This window comes from Bos mutus, chromosome 14, assembly GCF_027580195.1.
Source record: "Bos mutus isolate GX-2022 chromosome 14, NWIPB_WYAK_1.1, whole genome shotgun sequence".
Classification (NCBI taxonomy): domain Eukaryota; kingdom Metazoa; phylum Chordata; class Mammalia; order Artiodactyla; family Bovidae; genus Bos; species Bos mutus.
In genome coordinates this window covers 16,211,345-16,222,857 of record NC_091630.1, presented here as the reverse complement: position 1 = coordinate 16,222,857, position 11,513 = coordinate 16,211,345, and the positions used below count along the sequence as shown (strand labels likewise).

At 53.0% G+C, this 11,513-nt stretch overlaps 1 protein-coding gene across 1 annotated transcript; it reads right to left on the bottom strand.

Moving 5' to 3' along the window:
* Positions 1-3,772: 3,772 nt before the first annotated feature.
* KCNS2 (potassium voltage-gated channel modifier subfamily S member 2) lies at positions 3,773-8,523 on the bottom strand. The gene has a single exon (XM_005904383.2). It carries the CDS (start codon positions 8,521-8,523, stop codon positions 7,090-7,092), a length of 1,434 nt encoding a protein of 477 aa, XP_005904445.1. The 3' UTR covers positions 3,773-7,089.
* Between the last annotated feature and the right edge of the window lie 2,990 nt (positions 8,524-11,513).

Here is an 11,513-nt window from a genome sequence, read left to right as displayed (position 1 = left end):
TGACACCTGCACACTGGTTAAGGCTGTGGCTTGCTGGACCGAAGTTTGGGGGACATGCATGATGAAGAGGGTCAATAAGGAGGACGAAGACCCAGTGGGGGTATGACAGGAAAAGGCAGAGCCCAGAGAACCCGTGTTGCAGGGTCCAAAAAGAGGAGGGAGGGCAGAGAGCGGAGAGGTTGTCTATGGGGAACCTGAAGAGCTATGGGTCACCAGCTTAGCGATCCGGAATGCCCCTGGTGGCCTTCAAGAGGGTGATTTGGAAAGAGTGATGGGAACAGAAGCCAATCACAGAGATAAAACAAGGAAGCCGATCAAGAGGAAAGCTGAAGCCGCTGCTGGCAGAGTTCACCCTCCGGGGATTTCTCAGGGGAAAGCAGAGAAATAGGACGACAGCTCTAATGAGCCGGCAGAGAAAGGCAAGGCCTTGGACTTCATCATCCCTGTGGCTGCCCCTCGGATGCTGGTCTTCCGCAGGGACCTTTTATTTCTTCTGTGTCTCTCCATTCACTTCCCAGGTAATCCCACCCATGGCCTCAACTTCCATTCTCTGCTGAGGAGTCCCATGCCAGGCTTCCCTCTGCCCTCTGCAAGCTCCATCTGCGTGTTGCCCAGGCACTCGGCAACACGACTCTGCTAGGGGATGGATCCAGGTATTCCCAGCCTCTCTTGGTTCACTATCACCCTCCCCTGCACCCAGAAGCCATCCCAGCCCTCCATCTCTCTTCCCCACATCCAGCAGTCGATGGAGTCCAGTAGGGTTGACCTCCTTGGCAGCTCGTTCTGCCCCTTCTTCTGCAGCTTGCTTCCTTTGTAGCTGGCTTGCACTATGGCAGTGACCTCAGGCAGGTCTCCCAACCCTTCCCAGGCCTCCAAGCTGCGCCCAGGATCCTGTCGCAACAGCATTAGCTGGTCAGGGTGTCCCAACCCTGTGACAAAAGAATGACGCCTAAGCTCTTTTGGTGGCTTTGCCAGGGACTGTTTTTGTACCACACTTCATTTCAACCACACTAGCTCACATGTATCTCACACACGCTGGCCAGGGAGGTCTCCGAGTCTTTGCTGGTGTGGGTCCCTGAGCATGGAAGTTTCTTCCCCTTCCCTTCCCTCTGTGTCTCAGTTCCTGACTTGCCCCACCACCTCTGGCCACCATTTGGTCCTCTTTCTATTTGAGGCCAGAAGTCCCGTCTTTAAGGGGACCATCCGCCCCTCCTTTCTGTGCGTCCCCACTGCCTCCTTCACGCCCAAGGCTTTCGGTACTTTCCATATCTCTCTTCCAGCAGACCATGAACCCTTTTGATGGGGAGGGGAGTGGAGGGGCTGGGGGGTGGGGTGGGAGTTGCCTCCAGAAATAGTTACTTCCCAGGAGGCCACTGTTGGACTCAGAGTCTGTTTTGTTGCCTGGAAATAAAATGAATTCAACAGAAGGCCTGAAATAACTGCATTAAACATAGCCTCTCTCAGCCTCCCTAACTGCTCTTTCACGTCCTTCCTCTCTGCCTTTTCTTGTATTCTATTCACTCTCTCCTTTTGTACCCTCTTTTCTTTTTCCTCTTTTCCTGGCTTCTTCCTATTCCCCTTTTTCTTCTGCAGGAACTTTCACTAGCTCCTGGCACACCTACCCTCTTCTCCTCCAGTCTTATTGTGTGTGTGGATGTTCTTCTGAAAGCATCGACTTGTCACTGGCAGACAAAGTCCTTTGCTTTGGAGAATTTCACCAGGAGGGTGATGATATTGACAAATGAGGTCGCAGAAGGGAGAACATGCTGCCTGTTTTCAGATCTACACTATTAACTGAATCTGATACTCCGATAAAGGTCCTTGGGTGGAAACGCTGGTTTAAAGTCCTCCTAAAAATAGGAGAAGATAATAACCATGCGAGTGCAGTATTTAAGTTCTTCCCTTAAGAGGAAGTATTTGTTTTTTTTCCTTTTGGGAGGCAAGGAATCCCCCAAAATATCCCTGAACATCCAGGTATCACCCCCCCCCACCCCCCGCTGTAGGGAGGACATGCATTGGGGGAACACAGGGTCTCTGCTGGCCGAGAGTACCTTCTCCATGCTGGATTGACAGTCCCCTTCTTCAGCTGCTGTGAGATGGGACCAGGCTGTCGGCACACCCTTCTGGAGGTTACACAGAAGGGGACACTTGCAGATGCCACCGCCCCTTGGTGAGAACTCAGTGTGGAAGGCGGGCAACCCACTTGCCATTGTCCAGATCTCATGGGCATGGCTGGGGGACCAGCCAGGCTTCAAAAAGGCAGCAAACATAAATGGGCAAAGAGTTAGCCCTGGAGCCACATGAGATCAATGGGATTTTCCTCTCTAGTGATTTTTAATAGCAGAAATTTGGATTTGGTGTCAATAGCCTAAAACCCACAGGAGACTGCCTTGATTCTTTTAAACCTCTATTTCCCTGACTCAGGCACCAGCCCAAGTGTTTTCTCTGGTATCGTTGTCCCTGACATTGTTACCTGTTGTGGTTGGCTTTTGAGAAGAGAGATGGAAGCAAACGGAGCAGTCCCTCTGCTCTGTTAAAAATAAAGTAAGGCTATTGAGTTCCACTCGGCGCTAGATGGAGGACATGGAGCACCGTGCAGAAATTCTGTGTTTACGTTGAGATGAAGAACTGGGCAGGGCTTTAAGGTTGATCTAATCCAGGCTCCTCATTTTGCAGCAGGGGGATGTGAGGCTCAGAGAGGCCAAGTGAGGTGCCTAAGATCACAGAGTTGAAGGCAAAACTGGGAGCAAAGCCCAGTTAGCCCAGGGACCTCCCTACGGGTTCACGTGGCCTTAAGAATGGCTCATAGGCTAGGTCACACGGCCCGTTCATGCTCAGCCATTCAGTTGTGTCCAACTCTTTGAGATCCTACAGACTGTAGCCTGCCAGGCTCCTCTGTCCATAGGATTGCTGGGCAAGAATACTGGAGTGGGTTGCTATACCCCTCTCCAGGGGGATCTTCTTGACCCAGGGATCGAACCTGCGTCTCCTGCATTGCAGGTAGATTCTTTACCACTGAGCCACTGGGGAAGCCCCATAGGCCAGGTCACTACTGGGTTAAGTAGGTACTAAGGGCCAATTCCCCCAGCAATAGTCATAGCAAACCAGCCAAGACACTCTGGTTTCCCAGGACCCCAACTTGCTGCCAGGGAGGCACTGTAGCAATGGGGGGCATGGCAACCAGGTGGGGTGAGGTTGGCACTAGCAGACCTGTTGGTAGTACTGAACAAGACAGGAGGGGGCAAACCCTACCAGGGGTGTCTGTTTCACAGGGGCTCCAATAATTCATAACCATTCCCACAACAGAGCAGGCTGGTTGCTCCAGGTCCTGGTGAAAAAAGGACCCCACCTCTCCATACCCCCAAAGAAGAATGGACTCCTCTTCCTTCCCCACAAATGTTCAAAAAGCCCAGACTTTCTCAAGAAATCTGGTTCCCAGTGTCAAACGCCCTTGTTGTGTTTGCCACTCCATGTGTAACTGAAGTGCCCTAAGGGAGGGTCAGCAACCATTTTCTATTTAATCCTCATACTCTTCGAGGCTGGAGCCCTGAGTGTGTCAGTGTTACCCCTCATTGCTGAGTCAAGGCACAGAGGCTAAAATGCAGCCGTCACACAGAAGGGCTCCTCGAGGTTGCATCAATGCCTGCACAGTAGCATGTTAATGAGTGTTAAAACTGACAGCACAAATACAGCATTCTTGATTTTTTAAAATTACAACTCTGTAACAAGTCATGCTGTTAAAACATACAAGAAATACCAGTTAAGCCTTCAAGGAGATAACACACAGCCTGTACAGATCACAGCTATCCCAAAGTGCATAACATATCATTTTCTTCGAAGTGAAGCAAGAATTAGCAGGTAGTTCCATTATTTGAACACTAAGACGAGTAGAAATAACAAATCCAAGCGGTAAATACCAATTACTACCTTAGGAGCTACACATCAGCTCGGCATTACAACATGCCCCTCCTTGGTAACAAAGCCAGGAAATGTAGGGGGTTGACAGAAAACACTGGACGATAACCAACATGCATCTATGCAGTAAAGACATGGTGTCACTTCCCAGCCAGCGCTCTCAAAATGCTTATCACATACATTTCGAGAAAAGCATGACCTATATCTTTGTCTCAGTGGCATTGAAAAGAACAACCTTCAAGTGTTGGCAGCGAAGCTGTTCTCAAGCCCACAGCTGGACATAGGTGCTTTGAAGCTTCGTCTGTGTCCTCCAAAGGGGGTTGATGGGTCAGTCTGGCAGCCTGGTGGCCAAAGCTGTCAGCTCATAATCATACTCTCAACTCCAGAAACAGAACAGAAAATTCCCCTGACCCCTTCCCAACTCCTTCCCTGCACCGAATAGTTTCAGGGACCAGAAGAAACTGCTCCATCAAATGTTATCTGACAAGGTTAATCAAAGCCCCACCGAGAGCTCTTGTGACCTGTGTACCTGGTACCTCGGTGCTACTTTGTGGGAAAGGAAGGAAGGGTTCTTTCCCCCTGGATCAGAGTTTCATCTCCATTCTCTGTGGGAATTAACTCCAGTGTTCAAGCCAGCTGGGTTGGTTTCTCGCCCTCTTATCTGAAACCACTGCTTGGAGCCCTCAATGCTATTAGGCTATTCTCATGCTTGGAAGTGACTGAAATTCCAGGATGGGCAAAATAATATTTTATAAGAATATATATATATATATATATATGTACAAAAGATATTAAAAAGACAGTCTCTAAAGCACTTTGGGATTCCCCCAATGAAAGGCACCAGATAAATGCAAGTCATCACCAAAATGAAAAGTCAAGTTTTCCAGCTTTCATATCAGCAAAGAGTAACCACTAGAAGTATCTTTGTTTCAGTGGTAAAAACCTTCCTGTTTAAAAAGAATACTGAGGAGAGTGACTGAGCTATTCAGCCTCTGGCCTTGTTTCCTCTTTTCACAAGTGTTCTGGTCAGTGACTGTGGATACCATGCTCAGTGACCCAATACCATCAGCCTTGGCAAACTGAACAGTCTTCACGAATTTGTACCATCACCTGCCCCAGTGCAGCTGGAGATGATTTCATAAATTCTCTGCCTTCTGGTGCTGCAAACATCAGCCAAAGCCAAGTGCTACATGTGCAAATTCTGAGAAATAACCCTGCTCTTCTGACTTGGTGGCTGGTTGCCCCTAAGGCATCTCACCTTTCCTGATAAACCTTTCCTTACTCTGAGAAATGGAGTAGATGGTAGACCAGGTAGCACTAGGAGGTGGCTGCCTCCCTGCTCCCTATGAGGCTCCAGTCTGATGGAGAGATTTGAACTGGGGACCCAAAGGCGTAAGTGACTAGTGCATTCATCCAACAAATGGCCCTCTCTGTGTAGCCATGGCAACTACAAGTACATAAAGCCTCTGACAAGATCCTCACTCTATCTGAAGGGTATGTACTACCTTCAACCAACTAAGAGACAAAATGGACCTTTTTAAGGAAGATCCAAGCCCTGGAGAAAAAGCCTGCCTAACTCCACGTGTGGACCCCTGGATTCTGTAGCCTTTCCAAAGAAGAACAACAACGGAGGCCAACTGGAACACCATCTGATTACCTAGAATATAACAGAGAATGACCCAAGTTAACCCTTCAAAATGCTACATGCTGCTTAACTGAAGAAGAAGGAGGGAGGGCATTTTGGAAAAGGAAAGAGTTCTTAATCTTCAACCCAAGTTTGAACGTTTAAGGGTCTTTAAAATAGCATCAAGCTTTTCAAGAAGTTTGCAATTATATATGACATTTTATTAACAATGCTTTTTTGTTTTACAACTCTTTCCTTTCTCCTGGCCTCCACCAACCTTCCCCCCAACAAAAGGCAGCTGAAATGGAAATAAGAACTATAATATTTCCATCCTGGATAAGCCACTTGTCTATATTTTGAGTACACACTTTCATGCCACCGGGTGTCCATGTCATACCAGGAACTCTGGGGTGATTAGAGCATTGTGTATTACATACCGTATCCTAGAAGCAAAATTATCTAAGTAAACTCTGCTTGGAAATAAAAGCTTTATCTAAGCTTTCAGAGCAGGTAACAAAATTTTCTAAGCTACTGCCCTTGCTAGCAGCCCAACGTTTGCCTCAGAAAGACAATACAACAGTAAACTTGTTAGTTGAGAAAGACAACACGATCTTATTTCTAAACACCTTAAAAAAGAAACATTTCAGAAACATGCTAATAGCTAAGACAGCAAAGTTTGGTCAAATGACCTAGACCAGCAACCTCAGCAAGAAATAAATGTCCCTGCAACCACCCAGGAAAGAATGAGGCCTGATTCTGAAAGATCTTCAAGCATCATGCGATTTGGCCTATGTTTAGCTGAAGTCCCTAGCCCTAATGCATCTATTCTTGGGGAAAATTTCAGTCTTCACTACATGTTTAACAGACTAACATTCTCTAAAGAGCAACATTAAGAGGCGAACAGGGGTGTACATCATTTGAAAGGTGAGCAGGGTACCCATGCAAGTCACAATACAGATCATTGACAAAAACAACTCGCAGACTTGAATCGGTCATGTCTACTTAACTTCACATTCTCTTTGTTTGATATTAAAACTAAATGAAAGCAATGGATAAATAATTGAGATTTTGTTTTCACCTGACTGTGAGCAAAACCTCATCCTATCCTTGCAGGCCCCACAGATGTGTTTCCACAGGACATATTCGTGGGGGCTTTTTTATGGAATTCACATGACAGCCTCAGAAACAGGAGCACAAACAACTCAGAGACAGTCCTGGGCCATGAGCACTAGATGAGAGAACACAATGAACAGAGAAATTAGCATTCTAGGTGGTACTCATCCGGCAGAAAGGTGAACATTTTATGCCCACGATGCGAAGACCAGTGAGTGTCATTTCACTGAAAGGTGCAAAGGCATGGTGTCAGACACACCACCCTCTAAAAATGATCCTAAATACTGTAAAAGCAACCTGGGGTGCAGATCCCATGCATTCTCTCCCCTTTGGGGCTGGGCATACTCCTCACACCATAACCCTAGGGTACCTGGACTGTGCCAGGGGCACAAGAGACAGCTCAGCAATGTGGGTTTGAGGATGTCAAGCCCTCCCAGCTAATGTAGGGAATCATTTAAACTTAGTTCGCTTGGCGAGCTCCTGCTCATGTTCGTCAGGCTCGCCATGAGGGATTTAACTTTATGGGCATAATAGTCCCTTAAATTGACGGAAGGGACCTCCTTCATTCCATCTCCGAAGTCACAGCTGCGCATGGCGCTCTCAAGTTGCTTCTGGCGCCGATAAAAGTGGGAAAATTTATTGAAGATCAAGGTGATGGGCAGTACCACCACTAGGATACCTGCCAGGATGCAGGCAGAGGCGGTCAGCTTCCCTGCCGTGGTCCCCGGGACCACATCCCCGTACCCTACGGTGGTCATACTGACGGTGGCCCACCACCAGCAGGCAGGGATGGTGGCCAGGCCCTCGTTCTCCTCCTTTTCAATGGTATAGGCCACTACAGAGAAGATGGAAATCCCCACAGAAAGGTAGAGCAGAAGCAGCCCTACTTCCTTGTAGCTGTATTTCAGGGTGGCCCCCAGGGAGCGGAGGCCAGTGGAGTGTCTGGCCAGCTTTAAGATGCGGAAAATCCGCATCAGCCTTAGGACCTGGGCCACCCTGCCCAAGTTGGCCAAGGTAGGCGTGCTCTCCACGACCAGGTTCACCACCAGCGTGATGTAAAAGGGGACGATGGACATGAGGTCAATCAGGTTTAGGGCGTTCTTGAAGAACTTGAGGAAGTCGGGGGCCACGGCAAACCTGGCCACCAGCTCAAAGGTGAACCAGGCGATGCCGAAGTGCTCCACGATTTCGAACCTGGGGTCCTCGCCCGGGTTGCCCTGGCGGTCAGGGATCTGGAAGTCTGGCAGGCTATTGAGACACATGGTGATGATGGACCCCAGAACCACGAGGATGGACAGGACGCTGAAGACCCTGCTCAGGACCGAGTAGCCGGGGTTGTCCAGCGCCAGCCACAGTTGTCTGCGGAAGTTGCCCAGGGGCTGCCCATCGAACTTCGAGGCGTCGTTGTAGAAGGCCAGGATCTCGTCGAAGGAGGACGTGGTGCTCTCCTGGTCGCTCTGCTCGTCCCACTTCTCCTGCTCGGGCTCCACTTTGCGGCCGTGGTAGCTGTAGCTACAGCAGGAGTCAATGAAGAACTCGTTGATGCCCCAGTATTCAATCTCCTGGCTGAAGGAGAAGACGCACAGCTCTGCCATGACGTGAAGCTTGCCGGTGTGGTAGAAGTGCAGCACGTAGGGGAAGAGCTCGGGGTTGCGGTCAAAGTAGAACTCGCGCTGGGCATCGTCGTAGTCGTCGCAGAGCTCCAGAATGGCCTCGCGCGAGTGGCAGAGCAGCAGGCGGCCCAGGCGCGTTTCGGGGAAGCGCAGCAGCGTGTGCGAGCGCAACCGCTTCTTGAAGCCGCCCACGTTGATGCGGATCTCTCCATCCTCGACGTTGGCCTCCGACACGTCCCACAGGCTCTGGCCAGTCATGCTGGAGACGCCCGGCCGCCCGCGCCGCGCGGGGGCGCTACACCTGTAAGCCAAAGCAAGCGCGTCGGGTGAGCGCCCGGCGCTCAGGGCTCGGGCACCCCTTCCTTTGTCCCCATCCGTCTCTAGCGCGCCCAGTTCTCTCCAGCGGGTCTCTGAGTACTGAAGGACACTGGGATGGGAGGACCGTTCTCTGGGCTTTGCCTCCCCGCCTCCCAAAGAAAGGCTTGGAGTTGGGGAGGGTGGGTTATGTTTCTACTAGCATGGCCGCGCCCGCACACCCATCCTGGGGGTTCTGTCGGTCGCTTTCCGCTGCCCGGGGTCGCACCCCAGCAGCTCCGCGAGCTGCTAGCTGACCTTGCCCGTGGGCGGGCCGAGGAGACGCCCCCGCCCTCTCGCCGCAGACAGGCGGGACCAGAGCTGGGATGCGCACCGGCAGGGCTGGGCCGAGATGGGGGGGCGCGTAGCTTCGGGAGGGGGGTGGCGGGGAAATCCACCTCTCGAATCCTTAACCCCAGAACAGGGTAAGGCGGCCGGCCCGGCGTCGCCGGAGTCCAGCCCCCAGAGACTGAAGACCCGTCCTCCGCCCCGGGCTTCCCCCGCCCGCCTGGCGCCGTGCCCCGGAGCCGCGTGCGCCGCGCCTTACCCGGCGGAGCTACCCAGGCTCTCCCTGCGCGTTCTGGAAGCGCTTACCTGCGAGCTCTGGGGCCCGCGGCCGAGGCCGGCGGGAAACTTCCCCGACCTGCAGGCGAGCATCGCTGCGGCCGCCGCTGCCGGCTGGCTGTGCGTGTGCGCGAGGGTGCTCTGAGTGTGTGTGCGCCTGTGTGTGCGCCCGGCGGGCGGGCGGGGTCCGCCGAGCGCCTCCTGTCTCCGGCCGGAGAGGCCGCCGCCGTCCGCAGTTGCGGGAGGCTCACAGGTGGCTGCGTGGCCCCGACGATCGCAGAGCCACCTCCCCCCAACCCCCCGCCCTTTAGATCCGCGCGCCCCTCGGCACCGAGAGACAACGACGCGCGCCGCAGCCCGCGGGATCCGGAGCGGGAGCCGAGCCCGTGCGCCTCTGCGCGGGCCCTGCTCTGGGGCGCGGCGCGGTGGTGCTGAACGGACAGCTCCGCGCCTCCCAGCTCCGCGCGAGGCCGCCGCCCGGACTCCGGGAGAGGCTACCGCCTCGGCGTCGCGGAGACCCCTTCGCGCCCGCGGCTCGAGGCCGAGCCAACACCTTTCCCGATCACTCACCTACCTCCCCTGATGACAGGCTGTTATGACCACCCTCTTGCTTCCAGGGCGCAGGCAGGGGGCTGCCTACGGTGACCTTTCCCTACTTGAGTCTCTCGGGCGGAGCCGAGCTGGGGAATGACCGGCGACTCGTGTCCGTCTTGGGGGGAAGGGCGGGACGCGAGGAACTCCAGGTTTCCCCCTTTCAGGGACCTGCTGAAAAGTTTCCTGAGGCTGCGGGGGAAGCGGGGTGGTGAGGAAAGGAATGGGGGAAGAAGGGGGAGAAGCGGGGGGCATGGAAACCCAAGGTCGAGCTAAGCCTAGCTTGCTGGGGCCGGGAGCGCAGGCCCTACCGGCGTGGGAGGGAGTCACGGAGTTCTGTTTGGGAGCTCTGTGTGGGCACTGTGTGTGTGCAGGCCGGGGTGGTGTGCCAGCTCCGGAGGATGGCTGAGAACTGTGTGTGTGTCTGTGTGTATAGACTGAGGAAAGTAGGGCTTTTCACGGTCTGCACAGCGTTAATTAAAAATAGGACCTCTGGGGTAGTGGGGGAAATGTGTACAGTGTGTTGGAACAGGGGAACCTGGGGCTTGTCATTGTGATGTGTGCACACAATGGCAGACTGTGAGCTGTGTGTACAGTGGGCTGTATACAGTGTAGTATTCCGTGGGTCTGTGACCAGGTCTGTGTGCCTAATGAAATGAGAAACGTGTGTATGCGGACACTATGGGGACTTGGAGGTGTGGATCCAGCACAGATGTGCACAGTACCCATGTCTGCATTCCCCAGGAGACCTGTGGCCCCGATTTGAGCTCTTGGTCTCCTACGATTGTTTCTCAAAGCACTGCCGCTGAGTTAGAGCTGAGAAATGGACCCACAGTCCCTGGGGAGCCCCCTCCCCTTGGTTTCAGCCCCTTGCGCAGTCCCCATTCGACAAGATGGGAAGCACAGCGTGAGCTTAGCAGGGAGCTGGTGGGCTCCAGGTCCCAGGAAAGCCCTCTGGCTCTGGACTCCCAGAGCAGCCACCCTGGCCACTGCAGGCAGCATGTATTTTACTTAGAACACCCAGGTAATGCCACCTCAGCTAGACAGGTGCTCTGTAGAGCTTGAGTGCTCTGGGACTCCTTGGAGGGGCTGGGGTGGACCCTTGAGCTGGTTTCATATGGACTTTCCTGGAACCAAGCCTGGCTTTATATAGATGCGCCCTGTCCCTGTGCTGGCCACCGGCTTCTGGGTATGGGGGAGGGTGTGTGTGTGTGCAAGTGTGTTACCTACAACTAGGGCTCCACACTCATGTTCCTACAGGCTTCTGCAGGCACAGGGATCCCGAGGAGGCAGGCGGGAGGGAGAATAGTGTGGAAAAGGCTATAGTATGAGCTTCCGTTCTCTTTTGTCTGAAGTTTTTAGAGAGGGAGGTGTGTGTGTGTGTGAGAGAGAGAGACAGACTAGACAGAGATGGAGAAAGAGACACACACAAATAGAGGGCGAGGGAGAATCTGGTATCTGCTGTCTTTGTCTCCATCTCTGTTTCCTTTGGGTCGGTGGTCTTCGGTCTTTTGGGTCTTCCGTCTTGGTCTGCTGGATCTATCACTGGAAGTCTGCAGCTCTCCCCGCACCTGGCCGGGCTGCCGTCTGGGGGGCCCCTGGGTCTCTTTTATCCCCAAAGGAGTGCTGCTGAGAGTGCACAAGCCCTTGCTGAGGGTGTGTTTGTGTAAATGCACGCATGATCAGTGTGTTGGCGCTGTGTTTCCACCCTCTCCCTCCCCTGAGTTGGTGGCAGCTGT